The sequence below is a fragment of the Aethalodelphis obliquidens genome, unplaced genomic scaffold (assembly GCF_003676395.1).
Source record: "Aethalodelphis obliquidens isolate GAN/ISIS:26980383/991018 unplaced genomic scaffold, ASM367639v1 scaffold1, whole genome shotgun sequence".
In the NCBI taxonomy this organism is placed as follows: Eukaryota; Metazoa; Chordata; class Mammalia; order Artiodactyla; family Delphinidae; genus Aethalodelphis; species Aethalodelphis obliquidens.
This window is the reverse complement of record NW_020837945.1, coordinates 78947258-78971028: the sequence shown is the minus strand read 5'-3', so window position 1 is coordinate 78971028 and position 23771 is coordinate 78947258. Positions and strand designations below refer to the sequence as shown.

The 23771-nt window shown below is 40.8% G+C and overlaps 1 protein-coding gene across 2 annotated transcripts in view; it reads left to right on the top strand.

Annotated features, from left to right (window-relative positions):
• Nucleotides 1–23771, top strand: part of LPP (LIM domain containing preferred translocation partner in lipoma) — a 688992-nt gene that overhangs the window by 312365 nt on the left and 352856 nt on the right. For both annotated transcript variants that reach the window (XM_027109047.1, XM_027109037.1), the window contains exon 6: nucleotides 22894–23016. In XM_027109047.1, coding sequence (XP_026964848.1) covers nucleotides 22894–23016 — 123 coding nt within the window. The remainder of the gene's footprint in view (nucleotides 1–22893; nucleotides 23017–23771) is intronic.

Here is a 23771-nt window from a genome sequence, read left to right as displayed (position 1 = left end):
ACTTATTTGTTTATTTGGGAAAGGCTACATGGATGATATATTTTCTAAGTCCTTGCATATCTGAAAATGACTTTTTTTTTGGTTTCATCGTTAAGTAAAAGTTTGGCTGCAGTAGAATTCTAGGGTCAAATGTTCTTTACCTCAATATTCAACAAAGATTTCTATGTTATTACTTTGTATCATTCAGTCTTTAGTGTTGCAGATGAGAAATCTGATGCCAGTCTGATTCTTTTTCCAATTTAGTAACTTTTTCTTGTTTGATCTGTAAGCTTTGTTTGTGGGATTCAGCAATTTTCCTACACTGTTTCTAGATACAGCTTCCCTCACCCTCACCCTCACCCCAGTATTTCTACTCAGCATTCAGTGAATCTGTTTGATCTGAGGAGTCAAGTTTTTATTTAGCTAAGGGGGATTTTCTTGTGATGTTGGGAAAATGAGTTTTAATTTTTCATTTGCCGTTTTCTTCCTTATGGAACTCCTATTTTATGGTTTTGGACTTTTTCTCCCATTCTTCATATTGGTATTCTTTTTCAATAGTTCTACCATATGGAAGAATCCCTCTTGCTTGCTTCCTTTCTTTATTTTTAATTTTGTGGTGATGATGTACTCTCAAATTATAAATGCTATATACACCTGAATTTAGGGAGAAAATGTGCTTGGGGGCCGCTCTGAATCTGCTGTTCTGGTAGACCTAGCTCGCTTGTACTCCAAACTTTATCTTTTATCTAAATCAGAAACATACAGTCCTTTACTTGCCACTTTTTTCTTTTTAATTGGAGTATAATTGCTTTACAATGTTTTGTTAGTTTCTGCTGCACAATGAAGTGATTAAACACACCAATCACAAGTAATGAAATTGAAACTAATTAAAAATCTTCCAACATACAAAAGTCCAGGATCAGACGGCTTCACAGGTGAATTCTATCAAACATTTAGAGAAGAGCTAACACTTGTCCTTCTCAAACTCTTCCAAAAAATTGCAGAGGGAGGAACGCTCCCAAACTCCTTCAATGAGGCCACCATCACCCTGATACCAAAACCAGACAAAGATATCACAAAAAAAGAAAATTACAGACCAATTATCACTGATGAACATAGACGCAAAAATCCTCAACAAAATACTAGCAGAGTCCAGCAGCACATTAAAAGGATCATACACCATGATCAAGTGGGATTTATCTCAGAGATGCAAAGATTCTTCAATATACACAAATCAATCAACGTGATACACGTTAACAAATTGAAGAATAAAAACCATATGATCATCTCAATAGATGCAGAGAAAGCTTTCGACAAAATTCAACACCCATTTATGAGAAAAACTCTCCAGAAAGTGGGCATAGAGGGAACCTACCTCAACATATAGTCCTTTAAATAGTCAGCCACAGGGTGTGTGTATCCAGTCGTCACTGTGTGGGAGACCAGGGAACGGGTTTCCCTTAGATACACATGCCAAGAACAGAACAACAAGCATCAAGGCTATTTATTAGTTGTGAAGATCCATTGGCAGGTAGCAAAGCCCCTGTTTTACATGCTGTACATATATGCCCAGTGAGGGCAGCAGTAGGCTGTGGCCAGCCCTTCTGCGGGGTGCTGTCTGCTTGAGTTCTGTTTCCTTCCTCACTTTTTCCCCAGTCATGCCTTTCGATGACTATGTCACCAGGCGTGTCAGGGATTCCGGCAAAGTACCTTTTATTAGAAAGAATGAACTCATTAAGTGATTTCACTGCTGTTTTGACTGGTTTTCAGTATGTACCCCAAACTTTCTTTTCCAAGAGCCTTCCCCACCCCCTCACCTTTCTTGTCGAGGCAGTTTGAAGTCAGCTTAGGTATTGCTATCTTTTGCTATTTATCTCAAGCTCACGCTGCTGCCCTTGAGGGCGCCACCACAGAAAAGCCCTCCCTGATTGCATCATCTAGGCCAAGTAAAACTTCAGGGACAACATAGTATGATGGTGAACACTGTAAGTGCTGATCCAGACTACCTGGGGTCACACGTGGCTCCCCACTCACTAGCTATGTGACTGTGATCGTGTTATTTAACCTTTTCATGCCCCTGTTTGCTTATCTGTAGAATGGGAATAATTGTTGTACCTGCCTCTTTGTGTTGTTGTGAGGTTACGTAGAGAATATCATATGAGCCTGCCATAGCCTAGAGCTTAGTAAATGTTTACCGTTGATGCTATTACGGTTACCCAGTTCTGGGTTAACTGTTCTCTGTGCTGAGTTCTGGCATAGTTAGTGCTGTCCTTTGCTTTGTACCGCACCTCCCCAAGGTTCACTAATGATGTGCCACACCCCGCCAAGGTTCACTTGAGGATTTTAAGGCTTTCTACCAAAGAAATACTCCCACAAGCTCTTTCGTCAAAATGATTGAATTAAATAATCTTAGCTCTCTTATGACTCTAAAATTCAACGCCCCAAGGTGTTATTACCAATAATAAAATATTAGCTTTTTATAACTTCATAGTTGTTTACAAACTGCAAAATACTGTATCTTATTGAATTGACCTTCACAAGTAAGCATAGCACACATTTAATTTAACAAATACAAAAAATAATTAAGCCTCAAAGATTTGAGGAAGCTTGCTTAGATTTCACAGCAAGTTTCATGGAAGCAGTGATTTATTTCTGAATGGATAAAAACAAAACCAAAATGCATTTAGGGGACTTTTAAGCCTCTTGACTTAGTATCAAATCCCTTCAAATGAGAGAAGGCAGATCATTTTAAATTCTCAAAAAGCAGCCAAAGTCATCAACAATATGTGTTTATGGCTAGTGGCCAGGGGCCACCAAGATAGCTTTCTTTGTAATTCTTTAGTGGAAATAAGCACATCTTCCATCCCAGCCTCCGGCGTATTCCCTGACAATCCCCTCGCCGATTGTACCGTGTACTTCTTATCCGTGGATTTGGTAAGGAAGCCCTATTGGGCTCACAGATCCTTTAGTTCCTTTGTAATTTACGTAATCCACTCAACATGAGAACAAAACAACTTGATCCGAAAGAAGTGGTAAAAGTGGACATAGGGGATGCCAAAACCAAAAACCGAGGGCATTAACTCTTACTTTTGCAACTCTAATGTTTTAGGGAAATTTTCTGTGCATAGCTAATTTGGGTTGATCCATTCAAAAGTCAGGTATTTAAAACTGCAAATATATTATTGCATGCCGTACTTATATGAATCCTTGAGGGGTTAAGCTATTATTATCATTATTTTATCATTAACTTTTGTGAGTTTGACCTGTCCAAGACTCCTACCTTGTAAATTTCGTAAATTCCAAAATTGACATTGTTTTGTTGTCTTGCTTTTAATGAAAGACTTTCATATACTTTATCTCACTTGAGCCTTTAAATAACTTATGAAGGGGGAGGGTAGGGATAATTCTCCACCTTGTGCTAGTGAAGGGACTGAGGCTCAGAGAGTTAGGCAATAGTCCAGGTTTCCATAGTGTTAGGTGTCTTGGGGCAGGAATGAGACCCTGCCTTTTTCTGAGTCATGCCAGTCCATTTCTTTCTCTTCTGGCAGCACCGCTTTATTGTTACTCTTCCTTTATACTGTTTTTCAATGAAGGACACAAAACACCAATTGTCATGTTCCTCTCCAAGTAATTTCATTAATTGGTAGCCCACGCTTTTATGAGTTTGGTTGTAAAATCCTCTATTGCAATATTGTCTTTAGCCTTTTTAAAACTGTCTGCATCTTTACAGATTGGAAGATTGCACTTTGACATTAAAATACAGGAAAGCTGCTTGTAGGCCTTTAAAATGGAATTTTTTCCAAATTTTTTGTTTGTTTTTATATTTATTTTGTCAATAAACTTCAGTAAAGATGTCAGTTTTTATTACTGTAGAAAAAAGTAAAATTGGTGGTACCCGGTGTAAACAAGCAGAGAGAGAGAGCGAGAGAGAGAGAGAGAGAGAGAGAGAGAGAGAGAGAGAGCGAGAGAGAGCGAGCCCAGACACTCCCTCCTTTCCCCATAGTTTGTGTCATTCCCTTTAGTGCTTAAAGGAGTCTGTGCCTATCCTAAAACCACCTTCTGTTTTGACCTGTAGATGACACATCCATGTGATATGTGATATGGGGAGGATCATCTCTAAGCCAAATCTCTCAATTTTTCAGTCATAGAACTAGTATGATAATTCTATTTCTCTCATCTTCTGGGTTTTTTTTTTTGGACAGTCAGATGAAAATAACCCATTTGATAGCACTTTCTGGATCAGTAATTAAAGGATTTACCTTAAAATATGTATTTTTCATAACATTATTTTAGCATCATTGAGCTTTCATTCTTTCTATTAGAAATTATATATTTAGAGCAATGATTAACTGAATGGCCTTCAATGGTATATTTGATGTATGATGTGTATTGAAAAGAGCATGGCAGACTGTCCCCTGAACACAGATTTAAAGAGTCACGCCATAGTTTACTGCGCCGATATGTGCACTTGAGAGTCAGGGTCCTGACTTCAGAAAACCTGTCTCAGAACTGCACAGAGGACCTGGCTGGCTGAGACTCAGGTATTCCATTGAGAGATGATCAAACAATTAAATAAAAAGTACAGCAACCAGAAGAATATTTCACTGTGCACATTCAGGGAACGTCATCATTTTTATTATCATTTTACAGCAAGGCATTTTGTAACTTGAAATGTGCCTATTGGATTGTTTCCATTTCCTTTTAGCTCATTGAAAGCCATACAGTGTCACTTTGGTATTTCTCTTCTGACCCAGTGGGGACAGAAACCAGTTTTGGGGCATGGCAGCTACTACAGAAAACTATTTCCACAGTTACAGATTCAGCAAATGAGGCTCTCTCCCCTCCCCTCCACCATGTTTCTCTCCAATTTTAAGTTACAATCCTACCATGAACTTAAGTCATTTCAACTCTATTGAGATGGCTCTTGTATGCATCTGCTACCACCTACCCCCCCTCCCCCCCGCCAATCCCTGATTCGCTAATGACTGTTATTTTTCTGAGACATTCTTCTACTTCTGTCAGGCAAGGAACACTCTTGATGACTTGAACCTCCTTGCTTCCTCCTTCAATTTTCATTAAAAAGAACCTCCTTGGGGGACTTCCCTGGTGGCACAGTGGTTAAGACTCCATGCTCCCAATGCAGGGGGCCCAGGTTCGATACCTGGTCAGGACACTAGATCCCACATGTGTGTTGCAACTAAGGAGCCCATGAGACACAACTAAGGAGCCCACCTGCTGCAACTAAGACCCAGTGCAAATAAATATTAAAAGAAAAAAAAAAGAACCTTCTTGGTTCCTTTGCTAGATCTGCAACTATTCCTTTTCTTTCTTAGAACTCCCTTTTTCTTTTTTTCTGTCCCTAATTTTTTAGGTGCCCACTCAGTGTTCTCCCTTTTGACCTTCCGTCTTCTCTCAGTAGAAGTCACAACTCTCACAGAGTCAACTTCCATCCCTGTCTATTTAATGACTTGGACTGGCACTGTGTCTTTCTTTGACAACTGTTGTGCCATTTATCCATAGAAAATCTTTCCACAGGGAACCCCTTCACATTCAATAGGTGTACAAATTCTACTCACGTCTTCCCCCAAAACTTCCATTCTGTTAGAGGTACCACCATATTTTCTTGGCTCCCAAATTCTAAACTCTGTGGTCACTGTTGATGTGTCTTGCTTTTTAAATATATCTATCACCAACATCTGATTTTTTTTTTTTTTTGGTTCAAAATGACTCTCAGGTTTGCTCTAGTCTCTTCATTTTTGATGTCCTAGTTCATTCCTTCTCCATATCACAATAGACTCATTGCTTTGTGTTTTTTTTCCCCTTCCAGCTGCATTTCCCTAACCAATTAGTCTTCGAAAAATGTTATTTTCCTTCTATGGCTTCTTTTGACTGCCACACTAAATTTCCTCTCTTAGTTGACTTTCAGAGTACTCCAAGACCTACCTCATCCTTTAAAGTACACCTCGTCTCCCACTGTGCTCTTTCCATCTTTGCTCTTGCGAGGCTGATGGCGTCACTGTCAGTTTCCCATGTGAGTTAATTCTCCTTGTGTCTTTCTTGATGCCTGAAGTATCCTCAGCTCTCAACTGATCAGGAATCCTTCCCATTTTTTAAAAGCCTAATTCGTACCCTCTGACACCGCCAGTTGTGTCATCCCCATCTCTCCCTTCTTTGCATCCTGACTCTATTGACTGGGTGGTGTGGTGAAGTGACATGAACCTAGGGTTTAGTGCCAGGAAGTTGTGTTACCAGTTATCTTCACATGCAAAATGGGAATGATCACTTAGAAAGTTATTTTGAGGATTAGTTAAGGTAAAGAGTATAGAGTATCCAGTAGTATCTGGTTCATAGTAAAGGCTACAATGAATCAGTTAATGGATGGATCAGTTAATTATGTTTCATTTTCCTGCCACTGAATATATGCCTGTTTGTGGACTGATGTAATTACATCATGTGCCTCCAAACTCTGTATCATAAAGCCAGAATCAAAATCCGACATGGGGGAGACCTGTAGAAATCACTTAACGTCACAAATCATAGAGCCTCAGCTTCGAAAGGATCGTGATCCAGTTCATCTTTCCTGTGATGAGGAAATGGGTGCCCAGATTTCTTGAGTCAACTGCCCAGGGTGACACAGTAAGGAGAGGTGACCCCAACCCCCATCCCAACTGGAAGTTCTGGACTCACAGAGTTGAATGCTATCTATTATTCTCTTGTTATTCCCCTTTTAGAAACTGTCTGAAGGTTGGATCACGGCTCACATTCCTGTATCACCCATAGTGTTTATCTCATTGAGGGATATTTGGTAGATATTTGTGGATTGATTGATTCATTCTTTGTCTTGGCAATAAGAATTCTCTGGAAACCTCTATGGAGTATGTACTATACATAGGCTTATCACCCTTTTGATGCTTTTGACGCTGTTGTAAACACTCAAAGGGTCCAACATGTACACTTCTGTGCACTGGCTCAGCATGGTGGGGAAAGGAAGCGGGAGAGGAAGTTATATTATATACATCTTGAGCAAATCAAGCTTTTCTATTTTTAGTCCTTGCTACTGTTTGGAAAGTACAACCCTGTTCATGGCAGTCTGGCATGTATTTCCTTAGTGCCATTTCAAAAAGGGAAAAAAATAAATATGGGAATTTTTTGTAGTGAAAATAGTTACTCAGTGAAATCACATTAAGTTCCTTCTTTTTCTCTTGATGAAACCTCAAACCCACTAGGCACAGATTCCTCAACCTCAACTATGCATGTAAAGGCTCATGCAGAGGAGGAGACTGGAGTCAGCAAAACCGAGGACAGGACGGCAAGATGTGCTCTGGTTCCTGAGAGACAGGGCAGAGAAGGCAGGGGGAGGGGAGGGAGCGCCTCCATCAGTGGAGTCTTGGCTGGCTACCAGATGTTGCCCCTGGAGAAAGCTGAACTCTGAACTACATAGATAAAGAGACACCTAGTGTTACAGCCCTTTGCTCAAGCTGCTCCTTCTGCCTGAGTGTCTCTCTCTGCTCTCTTTCTTTCCCCGAGTGCCTTACAGCCGCTCCCCTAATTCAAATAAGCGAATTACTTCTCTTTAGCTGTTTAGGTGACAGTTTGGGGATTTTCCCAATCTGAGGCTATACTCGTTATCATTTGGGAACAATAAAGAACTTTATGAAAGAGAATAAAATTACCTGGTCTCCGTTTAGATGGCTTTCTATAATATAGCAGGCCTTGACTGGTCAGAAGTGGCAATGGTAGGATGGTTTGGAGTCAACTGCGAGTCTAGTGAGACAGACCAGCGCCTGAAATGGGGTGGTGGCCATGACCATGGCGAAGGGGAGCTCAGAGCCATTTGGAAAGAGGGGAGATGGGAACTGGAGGAGTCCAAGATGCTTTGCAGGATCCTGACTTTCTTCAGGAAAGAGATAGTTGCTTTCTATCCTAGTGTTTGCCAAATAGGAAATTCCTCTGAAAAATCAGAACTCTGAGGCAAGTGAGATGTGAACTTTACTGGAGGAAATGTGGATACCACTGAGCAAAGATGACTCCTCGTTAATGAGAGGGACTCTACAGTCTCCAGACAGAAACAGCTCTGCTTAGATAAAATTGTGACGATAGGGTGAGAATCATACATGGCTATAATGAATGCTGATTTGTGGATATCGCTGTATTGTTGTCATTGCTTTTCAATTGAGTATGTGTTAAGCTCCAACAGGGTGCTATGAGTAATGCCCGTTTCTAGTTGATTTATCAGAACACTCAGAAGACTTTATAAACGCCCGTAAATGGAAACTCACAGCGCCCCTTCAAGGTGGTAAACGCTGCTGCCATTTCTACAGACGAGGACAAGTGAAGTGGATTGTGTTTGCTCTGTTGGCACTGTGGGTGAGAACACAGAGCTGTCGAGGGAGAGAAAAGTCTTTTCCCTGTCCCCGGGAATTGGGTTAGAATACATTAGTAAAGAGTTCTCCTTAAATGTGTTCAGAGTTGTGGGATTTTAATTAAATTGTTCCAGTTATTGTTAGCACTTGCATTAGCGCCCAATAACCAAATTCTAGGCCAGCAGATTTCAAATTGAGTGTGGGAAAGAATTAGGGGAGAGGTTGCAAAGGGCTTGTTAGATTCAGATCGCTAGGCCCTGCTCCCAAAAGTTCAGATTTGGTAAATCTGGGAGGGGGCCTAAGGATTTTCCCTTTTAATGGGCATCTGAGGTGCTTCTATCCTCAGAGGCGGCTCAGTGTCCCTTCAAAACCTCAACCTTTTCCTTCTTGTAGGGTCTTTTTTTCACCACCAAAAGCTAGCCTCATCCTGAGACCAGGACTTGTGATTTAATATCTGTAGGGTCTCCTACCATTCGCTTAGTGTAATCCTCCAATTCTCTCATTTCCAAACACCCTGTGAGCCAACACTGACAGAAGAACCTGCTGTACCCTTAGCATTCTACAGGACATGTGGTTCCCAAGACCTTAGCCCACCTGGTTTTCAAAGTATCCCGGTGGGAGTTGTATTATTATTTTTCTATTTCATTGGTGGGGACTAAAACCAAGAGGGGATATGACTTGGTGAGATATCTCACTACTTTTAAACCCTTTTGAGTGAAATTCAAGTGGGGGCCTGGATTCCACTTTGGACAACAGTTGGGGACAGAGCATCTAGAACTGGTTTAAGTGGAATGTGTCGTAAAGAAGAAAGTTCACGATGCAATAGGTGAGAGGAGGGCAGGAATGGTAGAAATGACAAATTCAGTTTTTCATTATTTCCTTGTTATTTGTCCTGGTTCTTTAATATAGACTAGGTATTGAACCATCACTAAGTAAATAGTAGCCATTTGATTATGGCTTGACTCTGAATATTCTACGAAAAGGAAACATTTCTCAGGGAAGCCTGATAAGAGGCATGAGCAGAGTTGTGGAGTAGAGGAAGGCTTTTTCAGTGGAGCTGAGAACGCTGAGGCTTGAGACAGCATCATCCCTTGCCTCCTTTGGCTTCTTTAGTTTCTGTTGGGGGTAATAACAGACTTTTCATAGCACTTGTTCATTTGTATTCTCGAGGTCGAAGGCAGAAATGTTTGTTTTCTTGCGGACTCACATTCATTCCTGATTAAGGTGAATTCAACTTTCTGCTATGGTCCCATACTCACTTTTTATCAATGGCAACCTTTGCGTAAAAATAGGAATTCCTCCTGGGAGTGTCATTAATGTAAATTGTCTGTGCACGGCCCAAAATACATGTGATTCATACGATGTGTTTGTTTCCACATCTACACTAAGTCCCAGCTTACAATGACCCCTGCCCACTCTCTCCTTTCGTCATGAGGACCATGTTTATCCTTTGGATATCTGTTCCCTGGATGCCAGCCAAGCTTCTTCTATGCCTAGGGTTTGCACACCTGCATAATCTGACCACAGCTGATCCTCTGAGTCTGATCCTCCTCTGTTTTTACCTAAAAGGACGCTTGTGTTTGCCAAGTGCTAGTGCACATTGCAGTGTTCTCCGTCTATATCTTCACGTTCCTGTGGCATACGTCTTAAATATTTTTCTCCCTCTAAGATCGTCTCACTTCTCACTGCATCCATGCAGCCCTCTCTGATTTTCTATTGTTTTGCTCTAGCATCTTGTGTTTCATATACTTTAATACTTACTTGCCTGTATTCAGCCCTATATTACAGTTATATGTGGACGAACTAACCCCTCTAATGGAATTGTAAGCCCCTGGAGGACGGAGAATCCATGATTTTCCTTTCTCCTTTTTTTTTTTTTTCTTTAAAGTAATTCCTGTCCTTCATATCAATATGTAGTGAATATCTGATAAATATTTACGGAAAAGTGAATGAAAACTGTGCTAAATGGGGAGATAGAAGGTGAGAGGGAGGAACGGAGCTTGGCTTTTAACAGTAGCTGCAGCCGTGACCTAATTCATGGTAACCTAATAGGCCCTTATACTCTCCGTTTCATGTTTGAAGGGAAGACCTTTCGCCTTTAACATTTCCAGCCTAGTGTCATGGAAAGTACAAGAATTAGAGCTCTGGAGCAAAATGTTTGAGTCCCTAATTTTAATTCTGTTTTCTACCTGAGTTACTTGGAAAAGTCTTTTATTCTCTGATCCTCGGTATTCTCTTTTGCAAAATAGGAATAATAGCTACCAGTCTCTATGATTGCTGGGAGAATTGAATGAGATAATATTTATGAAAGTGCTTTTCTACACTTAGGCACTTCTCTGTTGATAATGGCAGCGTAGAGAGAGGGAGCTATGATTTTCTTTCTCCATGTTCTCAGCGGTAACTGTGGCCCAGGCTGTGTACAGTGGACTGGGTAGCTGGCCAGCAATGCTGCAGGTTCATAGGATATTTCCCAGAACTGTCTTGGAACAGAGAGTTTGACCAAGAGAAAATGATGAACAGATCTAGAATGATTATTAGGGAACTGATGCATCATTGATTGTTAGAAAATATGAGTCCTGCCCTTTTAGGTAATTTCCCCCATATTTTTTCCATTCTTAGCCTTTGAGATAAGACATGACGTGTGTTTTGCCTTTTCCCCTCCTGCCTGCTTGCTAGGATGTTGTCACTCTCACTTATCTTTTTCCATTTCCATTAGTCAGCTAGTGACTCTGAAAACAATACAACTGAATGCAGCTTCCTCTCTGAAGTTGTTATCAGTAACCCTGTTTTTGAAATGAGTGTTTCAAATTGTATCTTGTTAGTATCTGCGCTATATCTTCTGTATTGTCGACTATCAAAGTACACTTACACTATGTAGAAACAGAGTAATTTGGTTCCAGTAAGTGGCTATAAGGGAAAACAACAACAACAACAATGAAAAACTTTAAACTCCTCATAATGTTAGGTAGGTTGTGTTTATATGAATGTGTTAGAGTAACAGAACTTTTAAACTAAAAGAAAACATAAAGATCAGGTCTGAACCCATCATTTTGCTGTTGAGAAAACACAGGCTTAGAAAGGGAAAATGATTTGCCCAGGGTCACCCTACTGAATTAAGGCAGAACCAAGATAAAACGCCTCGTTTGTTGTTTCTCTACTCTCCTTGCCTACACATGCGCCTCAGTATTCACTAAAGGGATTTCTGTGATTGCACTGGGTGGATAATGTGTCACGTTTCTGGGTCAACATTTCTAAATATTCAGTCATCTTCTGACGTTAGCGTACTTACTAGTTTCTTAGGAGAAAATTACAATCCTGTCTTCATTTACTTGACAGTGAGTTTTGAGTGGGAAGACTGGGACAAAGAAGCATTGATTCAGGTCTCCCTGTGCCATCCTTATCACTTGGTTGTTTGACCAGTAGTAAATCACTTATGCTCTCTGGGCCTTTGTTTCCTTTTTGGTACGATTATGATATTGTAATAGATGTTAACTAAGGATCTTCCTGTCTTCAATGCCACTTCAATGAATCTGAGTGTCTCCATCCATTCTGGTGTCTCTCTTCTAGGAATTTCTGTAGCACTGGTTTGCACCTGCGTGTCCATATTGCATTCTCCACCGGTTGGAGGATGGAGTCCTTGCTTAATTTTGTTGATCTTGTCCCACAAGTGAGGCTGGAAATCCTCAGACAGTGCCTGTGCTCCTCTCTTCCATAAAGTTTCCACATCCGGAAGATGGGATGAGAGTAACTTTCTGCTTATTTCATGGATTCTTAAGAAGAACAGTTGAAATAACGTATGAGATATTTGCTTTGGAGAAGATGTTTCACAGTATAAGGTGTTCAGTTTTTAGACTGATTTCAGTCCTTTCACTGAATTATTATCGCTGACATTTAAATCACTTCTTTGGGGGCATTTTATTATATTTAAGTGAAAATGCTGGAATAACTGCTTCAGTTCCCCTTCCAGTTCTAATATTTCTGAGCCTGAGTTACCTTTTCTGTGCCAATCGTCTATAATCTATTCACACGTTGCCAGACATCTCTTATTTGTAAGTCCTGGTTGATGGTGCTTAGCACACAGATTCAGAAACACAAAAGTTTAAAGGAATTTCTTACCCCTTATCTGCTTCGATGATGAGCCCCTTGGCTTTATAACTTTGGCTACTTGACATGGAGTGCTTGACACGGGAACTGGACACTTCCTTCGTTTTCAATTTTGGTAACGTTTTGAGGAGTCCTGAAAGGATTAAAGGATGAAAGGCGTGAGGATGATGAACCAATATATAATGTTACCATCACATTTCTAAGTATTTGCATATTTGCTTCTGGTATTTCTGTCGCATTGTTGGGGAGTGTGAGGAAGTGGTTTCTGGAATTTATCATGCCCCAACCCATTGGTCCTGTGTTATCAAAATGCAAAATCAGAAAACTGTCTTCCATGAGGTTTTAAAACAAAGTTAATTGCAAAAATACCTGGCATGGGCTATTTTCTACTGCATGCTACAGCAGGTACCAAAAATATTTTGTCAGTCTATTTGTTTCGTAGGTTCGAATGATAATTGTTCTTTCCCTTCCCTGCTCAGATATTATTTCCTTAAGGGCAAACCAAACTCTTTTTTTCTCTACCTTTTAAAACTTCTAATACTTGTATTATTTTGTGTTAATTGTATTAGCAAAACATTCCTGGGAAAGTTTCCATGACACTATATGATGGTCTCTTTATAGCTATTTCAGTTGGCTATATCTTCTTTTTACACACACACACATACACACAGGCACACACAGTGCAGAAAAGGCAGCTTGGTATAGTGTTGCCAATCTATGTGTGTGGACTGACTGGCAAGGTGGCTCCCCTAAGGATCCTGTTTCTTCCTCTACAGCTCGCCCAGAAAATCAGCAGCAGTGATTTTCCAAGTATCTTTTATAGAACTGCTTCAGCAGACGTTATTGGAGGCAATGGGAAAAACCCAGTGGGTGGAACTGTACCCTTCCCTGTTTGTACTTGAACCAGAGCAGCTCTGTTTTTATCTGTTTTAAGTAATGGGGTTCCGTGTATGATTTTATTTTCCCCATGGGGTTCTGCTGCTTAATAAAAGTGTGCCAAATGTCTCTTTTACTGTCAAATAATTGATCTTATTATGGTTATTTTTATGGCTCTTATTTTATCGATGGATAGATACTGTATGTATTTTCTATGTTATTATATAGCTATTCTCATACAAATTGACTTTTTAATTTTAAGGGACTACTTTAAGAGTACATTATCAATATTTATTTCATAAAGATTAGAATCCAGTAGAAATAATTCCATATTGTGTGTGTGTGTGTGTGTGCGCGCGCGCTTATTTGTGTGTGTGTATGTTTTGCTTCTGAATAGAGCAGTGGACAAAGGGGCTGCTTGTGTGTCCTCAAGCACGGACCACTTTAACCATAGCCCTGTCCTTCCTTACATCTGAGTTGGCTTAAACTCTGAGTGGGCCTAACTCTGGTGGGTTTGGGTCTGGTTGCGAGTGGGCAGCAAAGATAGTGGCAGGCAAGCTGTGAAACGTCATTATAGACTCATGCAGTGTTCGAGCTTAAAAAAAAATAAAAGTGTACCTGGCAGGTTTATACTCTTCATTTTATAGAAGTGAAAGTTGGGTTTCAGAAAGGAAAAGTGACTCCCTGATGGTGTCACAAGTAGACCGGACTTCTTGCTGTCATCCCTGTGAATGAGTGGGTCTTGCGCTGGCTGCTTCAGTAAGGCTGACTGTGCAGCAGAGGCCACTTGGGGTATTTCCATATAAAGGAGTTTATCTTAAGGATCCATGTGGATGAGGTCTGACACCAGAAGGCTCAAGGATGGGACCATATCTCTTTCCTTTTTATTCCCCTTTTTCTTCTTCCTTTCCTTTCTTCACTCTCTGATCCTCTTCTTTTCTATTATTTGCATTCCCATGAATCTCCTCTCTCCAATAATTGCATCTTATCTTCTTACATGCTCTGATTATTAGCCATGAACATGATCCTCTTGTTTTATCATGACCACAGTTCATCCTCATGGCAGTTTTGTCACATGTTGCTTAGTTCATATTTATAAGAGAAGGAGGTTTATTGCCTAGCTCACCTTTCTGTCACAGACCAAAGGTTAGATTCACCAGGCTGTTTGTAGATGGGCTGTCCAGCCTTGCTTCTGTGGGTCACAGTGCTGTGCAGTGGAGTCCCATGGTCCAAAACATGGCTCTTTTGGCAACAAGGTCTGGGGGCAAGACTGTTTGCTTTAAAGAGATGTGTGCTGACCAAACATTATCAACTTTGGGTGAGTGTTCAAGGCCTGAAAAGGATGGGATGTTAGGGAATAGGAAGGAAAAAACTGAGGCCTGTGTCAAGCCTAGTGCTGAAGTATTATCTTGATGTTTTTTGCTCCAGGTATGCTAGAACCATGAGAACCTCTCTTTGTTTCCTGTTGTCACCTTACTTTCTGTTTATTCATTGCCATACTCTCAGTTGCCGAAGTATTGTTCTACTTTGAATTGTGAAGATGTTGTCTCTATTTTGAATGCTACAGTGTTTGCACCAAAGATGGCTTTTTATGGCATTTTTCCTCAGGGTCCTTAACCTGTGGGGTAGATGACTCTTCTTACATAATAATGAGACTCGAGTTTTAGCCTAGCTTTGCACATTAGAAAAGTTGAATTGTATTTCTATCAGCCATTGGATAATAAGCTTCTTAGGGAAGGTTTGTTTGTTTGTTTAAATCTCTGCCTCCTCTGTGTGGTTTTACAGAGTCTTAAAGAACATAAGTGTATTTGATATCACTAGGCAGCGGTGAAAGTCATATTATCCAGTAGACTGTGGCTTCTTGAGGTTGGGGATCATGCCTTCCTTAGACTGCTTGCTGCCTAGCACAAAGATTTCATGGAGCAGCGTGGGATAAGAGATTCACGTGAACCGACAATGAGTTACCCTGTGAACCCTGCTATCAGAGAGAATTAGACAAAGAAGAGTCAATTATCATATAAGCTGGGTTATCAGTGATGCCTTCCTGGAGGAGTATATATGATGAGATAGATGGGTTTTTGGAAAGGTAAGCCCTTCAACTCAATGAGTGGGAAGAAGAATGCACATGAACTAAACCTTTTTGTTTTTTCTCTTTTCAACATTTTCCTCCAAATTCAATAAAATGACATTTCCGTTAGATAAAATAGGCCATATTTTCTGGAGTTCTTACTGCTGACTGCTGCCTGTCAACTCAGCATTACCGGAATCAGTGTGATGAGGATGCTCACACTGTTATACAGCGTGCGGGATGATATTAAGAAGCAGTGCTACTGTTTCCATTTTATTTTGATCCAGGTTTCTCTTACTCATTATTTGGATTGCCTATTGGCATTTTCATGGCAACCATAACCATATAAAATATACACTATTTACCCTATCAGATGTTCGTTGTGTTAGAAATGTACTTAGAGCAGTGGTTCTCAACGTGTGGTCCTCAGACCAGCGGCATCAGTATCACTCGGGAACTTGTTAGAAATGTAAGCTCTCGGGCCCCACCCAAGATTTACAGAATCAGAGACTCTGGAGTGGGATCCAGTAATCTGTGTTTTAACAAGCTCTCCAGGTGGTTCTACACAGGCTGAAGTTTGAGAACTGCTGATGCAGAATTATATGCTTCCCAGTTAATGCCTAGCACTATCATGTGTTAAGAAGCACAGGTGCCCCATCTCATTGAAGCCCCCAGCAGCTGATTTCTACTTTGACTCAAAATGCTTTGAAAAGTTACATACTCAGTTGACTGACCATGTCAGCCAAAGCATTTATTTTGAGACTGTGATCAAGGTAATGACTGAGTAGCTGTTGTTTATTGAATACTTAAGATGCGAACGATACTTGACATGTATGAACTCATTTAATCTTTACAACTGCATGACAAACTGAGACCCAGAGACCTTAGGTAAATTGCTTAAGGTCACAAAACTGGTAAATGGCAGATCCAGGTTTCAGACTCCTCCAGTCTGACTCCAGAGCCTTCACCACTACTTTTTTTTTAGGGGAGGGGGGGCTGCGTTGGGTCTTTGTTGCTGCACGTGGGCTTTCTCTAGTTGCGGCGAGCGGGGGCTACTCTTCATTGTGGCACACGGGCTTCTCATTGCGGTGGCTTCTCTTGCTGCGGAGCATGGACTCTAGGCGCGCAGGCTTCAGTAGCTGTGGCTCGTGGGCTCTAGAGCGCAGGCTCAGTAGTTGTGGCACACGGGCATAGTTGCTCCGCGGCATGTGGGATCTTCCTGGACCAGGGGTCGAACCTGTGTCTCCTGCATTGGAGGGTGGATTCTTAACCATTGCGCCACCAGGCAAGTCCCACCACTACTTTTTTCTTGTTAAGGATGCTTTGGAAGTAGCATTCAATTAAAATGATCACAAAGAAATTCATTGATTATTTTCTCAGCTTCATCAAAGAAAGAAAGATGATGGATAAATGACAGATACTTAGTTTTGTTGCTTAGAGATAATACAGCTTTTCTGTATCCCTTTTGTTTTTACCAACCAGTATCTTTTTAACATTAATTTAGAAATAAGGGAATAATGAACTTTATTAACCATAAAAGAATACAAGAATGAAGTGAAATTCACACTGTATTATTAATGTTGAAATAATACCATTGAAAAGAAAATCAAAATTGTATGTAAAAGGAATATACTATTTTGTGCCACTTGCCTCCTAGGGTTCCCTAAGATTAGGTAGTTTTATATTGCTCAGCTCTCAGGGAGAGCTTCTTTTTTCTCTAATGGACCACAAAGGGAGGTCCAGGCATAGGTAGGGGTTGGGAGTCCCTTAGTGTTACACATAGGGTCTGCCCCGAGGAGTTCCGTGAGCTTTGTGAAATGCAATGTAAATGTCACAGATTTAGTACCTCCAACATCAAGTGGTCTCTCTGATTATTTTGAGCAGTCACATGCGGATCTTGGCTCTTCAAATCCCCCTTCTGCGATGTGTCAGTGTGATCGCTTGGCCACCTCAAAGATTCTGGATGTTGTTGAGGATTAGGTCAGTTCATGCGTGTTTGGAGTGCGACACTGTGGATTGGCTCTAATTCTAGGATGTTAACTTCCTAGGGCAGAGGGTGGTTCTTAATTAACTAGACCATGCCCCAGTCCTTCGTGTTCCTTAACCGCCTGAACGAGAACTCTCTCTGTAACAATGCTGATTTGATCGTCAGGTTCCTGATGTTTTTTCAGAGCAGAGGACCTTGCAGTTAGTTCTGCTCCCTACCTCAAAAAGGAAATGAATACTTAACAAATAAATTGTTATTATGCTAAGCATGATACATTTATTTCCATTTGTTAGTAATGGATACTCTCGCCATTTTGCAACCACCAGTGCAATAATCCACGCAGGCAAGAATCGTCTATGGATACTAAAATCATCGGGTGAAAGGTTTGTGATGAGCAGAATATTAGCAGGGTCTCAAAGTGTCGCCTCACACATCATGTATTGATTTAAAGGGGAAGAAGACACTTTTACAGTGAAGAAATCTGGTGGACACTACCTTAACCAAGTCGTCAAACTTGTCATCACTAAATGGCCAAATAACATTATGAGCTTCCTGATGTGATGCAGTGGAAAGAGCACAGCATCACGCATGGACTCTTCCTGACAAACGTGTGTAATCTGAATCTCGTCATCAGATAAAGCCATATTGGTCAACTTTTTATAAGGCACCTGGCCTGAATTCTTTACACAAAGTCAGTTTCATGAAAGGGGAAAATAGGCTGGGGCCTGTTCTAAATTAAAAGAGACTAAAAAGACATGTCACCTCAGTGTATGATCTTTGATTGGATTCTGGATGGAAATTAACAACAATCGATAAAAGGACATTACTGGGACTTCTGGTGAAACGTGAACACGCATGCATCCGATTACTACTGCACCCACATTACATTTCTTGGGTGTGACAATGGTATTGAAAAGTTAGTTCTTAGGATATGTAAGCTGAAGTATATGGAGAGGAAGTTTCTGCAACTTCTTTCAAATAGTTAAACTACAATAACAAGCAAGCAAATATATTTTTGTTATTAGAAGAGGAGGCAAAATGTTGGCCATTGATAAATCTGGGTGAAGGGTGTGTGGATGGAGTTCATTTTGCTACTTGTTCAACTTTTCTATGAGTTAATTTTTTACATAAGATATTTGGATGTAAAGAGTGAGTAAATAAATAAATACAAATGATGCTCTTTCATGACTCACTGCTGGCACTCCTTATCTATCACCTGTAATTAGTGGACTAACAATGTAACCCAAATGGCCTCACATGCTATGAATTCTGGTTCTGGGCCCTATTTTAAAGTATATTTCTGTGTACTCACAGTGGGAGAGTCATCACCCTGTAATCCTAGTAGTGGCACTGAGAATTATGATTTTCCAAATTATAATAAGCCCTGATTGTGATTTGGTGAGCTTTTATCATGTACATATTTATTGAATGAATGAAATTAAGTGACTTATAGGAAATAATATCCCATGAATGGCTTATTCATGTGAGTTTTATAGCTGTTAATAAGGGGACACAGTCACTGGACACCCTTTGTACCCTACTTCTCACCCTCTCATTCCACCTTCAGATGCCAGCCATTGCCATGGCAACCACCACTGCATAGGTATGACCTAGCAGTACCTGAGGCAGCACAGCCTCAGCTGTAAAACCTTTCTCTCACTCTCTGTCCTGGGACTTTTCTGCTACCTCTGTACTTCTTGGGACAAGCATGAGGGAGTTAATATCCCTGTAGGTGATTCTAAACCAGTAGAGGACTAGAGCCAGAGGATGAACATTCTCTTCTCTCATTCCCTACATGGGACAATCTGAGGCACGTTTCATGGAGATCCTTAGAGGGTTCCCAGGAAAATGGAGCCCTAGTTATCTGTATTGGTGACCAGCTCAATTCAGCACCTTTGAATTGGCTTTCCCTCCTCTCCTGCTTAACTTGTCCGGTCCTTCAGTACTGTTTTTTGGGACTGATTCCCAAAATCAGTGACCTGCGCACAAGCCTTTGTCTCAGGCTTTGTTTTCGGCAGATCCTGGGCTAAGACAGTGGAATCTCTCATAATACTTATTGTTGAAGAGCTTAAGAATCATTATTATTATAGTGACCACTTTATAGGAGGCCCTTTGGTATCTGGAAAAAGCATTAGGCCAAGAGTCAGGAGACTCTTCCTTATTGTTACTTGGCCTCGGGCAGGTCATTCAACCGTCAGGTGACTAGTAAAGGCTGCAGTGACAGGGAGTTGAGGAGAAGACGTGTAGGTAAGTGTGTAGGATTCCATTAGCTGGTTATAGGACTATGTCCTCCAGTGCGCAGTGTAAAGTGTTGAGAGTAGCAAGGTGGTTCCCGGATCTAAAGATGCTGTGGTAGCAGATGAAGCACCAAGGGAAGGGCTGGTGGTGAGACTTGTGCAGGACTTCAGTTGTTTGAACTGAGACGTTAAGTAGAGAATCAGTGATGAGAAAGAAGCCTATCCTAGTCCATAATGGGGATTGAAATGTAGGAACAAAGTTCTTATCAGAAAGCCAGGTAGGGCAGCAAGGGGGGTCTTGGGTGAAAAATCTCGCAGCATTAGGCTGGAACTTGTTCCATGGCATCAACCTAATATGAGAAACTGAAAATGGGGAGTCGTCCCAACTCAGAGGGAAGGCAGAATGAGGTCTTACATGCACAGGCTGGTCGGACACTATAATGACTTGTTTCGTTGCATGGCTCAAGGTAATTCTGTGACTTCTGAGGCTCCATGGTATCCCTTTACTCAGGGCATGGGCAGTTGCTGTGCTGTCTGCTACAGTGAAGTACAGATGTTGAAGACCTGATTAAATCCTGTCTCTTTACTGATACCCCAAGGGAATACTTAATGAATGATGCTCCCTTTAAGAAGAAGAATTAACAATAGCTATATTATTCATATTAATTTATAGTTACTGGTTGCTGTAATTAATGCAATTTATGAAAATCATAATAATTATAGCACTTTACAATTTAAAGAGTGTTTTTCCCATCCATTTTCTTATCTGAGTCTTGTAACATCTCTCTGGCTTCGGTAGGGCAGGTGATGTTCTCCTAGTTTTATAGATGAAGAAACTATGGCCCAGGGAAGAATTTAACTAGACTCCAGTCCACCACCCTTACCAATATTTTGTGCTGTCTATGAGTATATGGGAATACAGTGATCAAATTCATGTTAATAATAATGTTTTATAACTGCATATAAGAGAATCAGGTTCACACAATTCTCAGTTGCCTTCCATAACACAACTGAGATCCTATCTTTCCTTGTACCAGAATCCATTGCCAGAATGTTCACTTGAATTTAAAATTTTTAGGGTCTTTTTTTCTCAATAATACCACAGTATTTCATAGTTATTAATACTCAATGAAGTAAAGATGAGATCAACTCTAATAGAGGGATTAGCTCTTTGAAAACATCTGGTCCTAGGGCAGAGACCCACTGGTCTTAGAGGGTTTGGTCAACTGGAAATTCAGACTCTGAGACCTGTCATTCCACTGTTTTCCCATTTCTGGCTGTAGCAAGAGGGCTGAGGAAAGCCACTCAGTTTTCACAAGGATGACTTTCAAATCTGGGCCATATAGCGTGAAATACACAGACACATGCAAGTGTGTACACACAGGCACACTGAGCCTTTTGCTTCCCTTTGCATCCACTGATCCTGCTGTACTTTTAGCTGATTTTACCCAAAAGATGTTTATATGGAAAAGGTTACGGGCTGGACCTATGGCAGAGTCTGCCATTACTTATTCATTTATTTACTCAAATTATTCATTGAACGCGTTCATGGATTAGGCCCTGAGCAAGATTCTGGGGAAATAACGAGGAAGGAAACAGACAAATTCCTTGCCCTCATGAAGCTTACATTCTCCTGGGGAGTCTGATGATAGACAGACAAATATACATAAAATATAATGTTAGATGGTGATAGATATTACAGGAAAAATAAACCAAACAGGGTGAGGGGATAGAGGGCCATAGAGGGGTCATACAAATGCATCCAGAAAGAGAAAATGATGAGAAGGTGGTTTTAGATAATGTGATTGAAGGTACCCATAGTTAAAGAGGGCTCACAAGAACAGATGCCACTGCCTACGGGGCAGGCAGCAGTCTTTGGGTTTGGCTCCAAGGGGCTGGGCTATAGCTTCATACACCTTGATGTTATCATCGTGCCTGGGATAGATAAGGTCCAGAGGGATTAACTCAGGCTGGCTAAATTCACAAGAGACTGACCAATATGCTAGATCCCAATAGAGATGTTTTATGCAGAGAATTAAATAAGGAATAAGAACTCAGGGAAGGTTTTGGGAACAAGCTTCTAAGGGAAAAGAAACTAGTGGTCTTAATTGGAAATACCATTATGCTATCATTGTCTGGTGCATCATATTCATTAAAAAGATAAATTTACCCGGAGAATTGTAAGATTTTAATGCTAGCTTGTCAGGGACCCTAGGTTTTGTTGTCACTGAGGAAACTCTGGTTTCTTGGTTTTTTTCTAAACTCTTCCAGACACTATACTGATATTTAACCTCCTTAGACACGTGCAATAGAGTTAATTCAATTACACTAACTTCCCATTATTTCATTCCTACCGGGCCTTACTGCAGATTCACTGTGATTTCTTGATGGAGTCTTAAGACACATTCTCATCACATGTCCATGATCGTTATTACATTGTCACCTTAAAAAATTATTTTAACTCACCCTGCTTCCAAATTCTAGGGCGACCTTTATGGTTCCTTGCTATTTCACTCTCTATGTCCTTGCCTTAAGCTCTAGGCAAACTGTTGGCTCGTTTGTCCTAAGCTTGCTCCCACTTCCTGGGGATGCCCTTGTGGCGGTGTTATTGCCCTCTGCTCGCTCCACATGGATTCTCAATGCCGGTAGCAGTCGGTGCTCGCGCTAACATGGGACACTGACATATGAAATCCACAGATCCCCCTGTTCATAATCAGCGGTCACTGCCACGTGCTTCCTCTGCAGCCCCTTGGCCAGGACCCTGAGCGGTCTTATCCTAGTTCACTTTTTAGGGGCATCGCTCGGGGCTTGCCATCTCTCTCTGACACAGACACACCTAGTCTACTGATCTCACACTGATTCCATTCCTCTTCCTGGACTGTAAGTCTCTCCTTGCCTTTTCCTACTCCAACTAAAATGGCATCATTCTATACAGTGGTTTCTGAACGTGGAATTTGCATTACGTCCCTAGTTGGATCTGCTCCTTCAGTGCAGGGATGGAGACATTTACTTCCTTTAACTTGGATATTCATCAAAGGGAATATCCTCTAAATATGAATATGACCTTAGGAAAATCACCTCATCTATTTCAGTTTTCTTACCTGTCAAAGAGGGATAATTCTCCAGCCTACCTCACTGAGATTTTATCAAAGCTAAAGGAAATGAAGTGCAGAAAACCTTGGACAGAGTCACAGTATAACTTGAGAAATTTGAACTCAGATTGATATGGATGGAAACTGGAAATTGCCCTTTTTAACATGACTGTGTTGCTTCTCACAGGGAAATCCTGGAGGCAAGACCCTTGAGGAGAGACGCTCGAGCCTGGACGCTGAGATCGACTCATTGACTAGCATCTTGGCCGACCTGGAGTGCAGCTCCCCCTACAAGCCTCGGCCTCCGCAGGTAAGAGCTATCTGCAAATAGTCACCACAGATAACCTGCAATTATCTGAAAGAACAAGCTGCTTCTTTTATCCCTTCCATTCTTTTTGGATTTTCTCAGAGTCAACGGTCTAAGTTGTCTTTTTATTTAATATCAACGTGTGTTAGTTAACAGACATTTCTTTCATTGATTTGATTAGTCTTTTCTTTAAAATAACCCAACAGTGTTATACACAAACGTTATAAAATTAAATCTCTTACTCCACTGCCCTGCTCTTTTTCTGGCTTTGTCTAGGTGGATATTTTGTTATACGTTGGTATAATCTTCAGAAATATGGCTTAGCATGACTATGTTAAACTTAGGGTGAGGGCTACATCTTTTCTAAGAAATTCCTTACGTTGGATATCGAGGCAGCTAGCTTTTTTGCTTGTTGGAAGTAATGCTATGTGGGGCATTTTCGTGTATATTTTCTTTGGAGCTATTTCCCTAACTCAGGTTTTTTTAGAGCGGGATTTCTACATTGGGGATTACGAGTGCTTTCTTTACTTTTCTTTCCACGGGTGGTACATAGCTTATACTGGCACCAGCAGTTTGAATATATCAGTTTCTCCCCAATCTTACCAGAATTTGGTGACAGCAATTAATCTTTTTTTTTTTTTTAATTCAAATGGTGCCTTGTTATCAGTTCTTCTTTGTATCCTTTGGCTTCCTTTGGAGCATGGCTGTTCTTCTGCACCTTCATTTATTATCTGCACTTTGGAAGCCGACCTCGCACT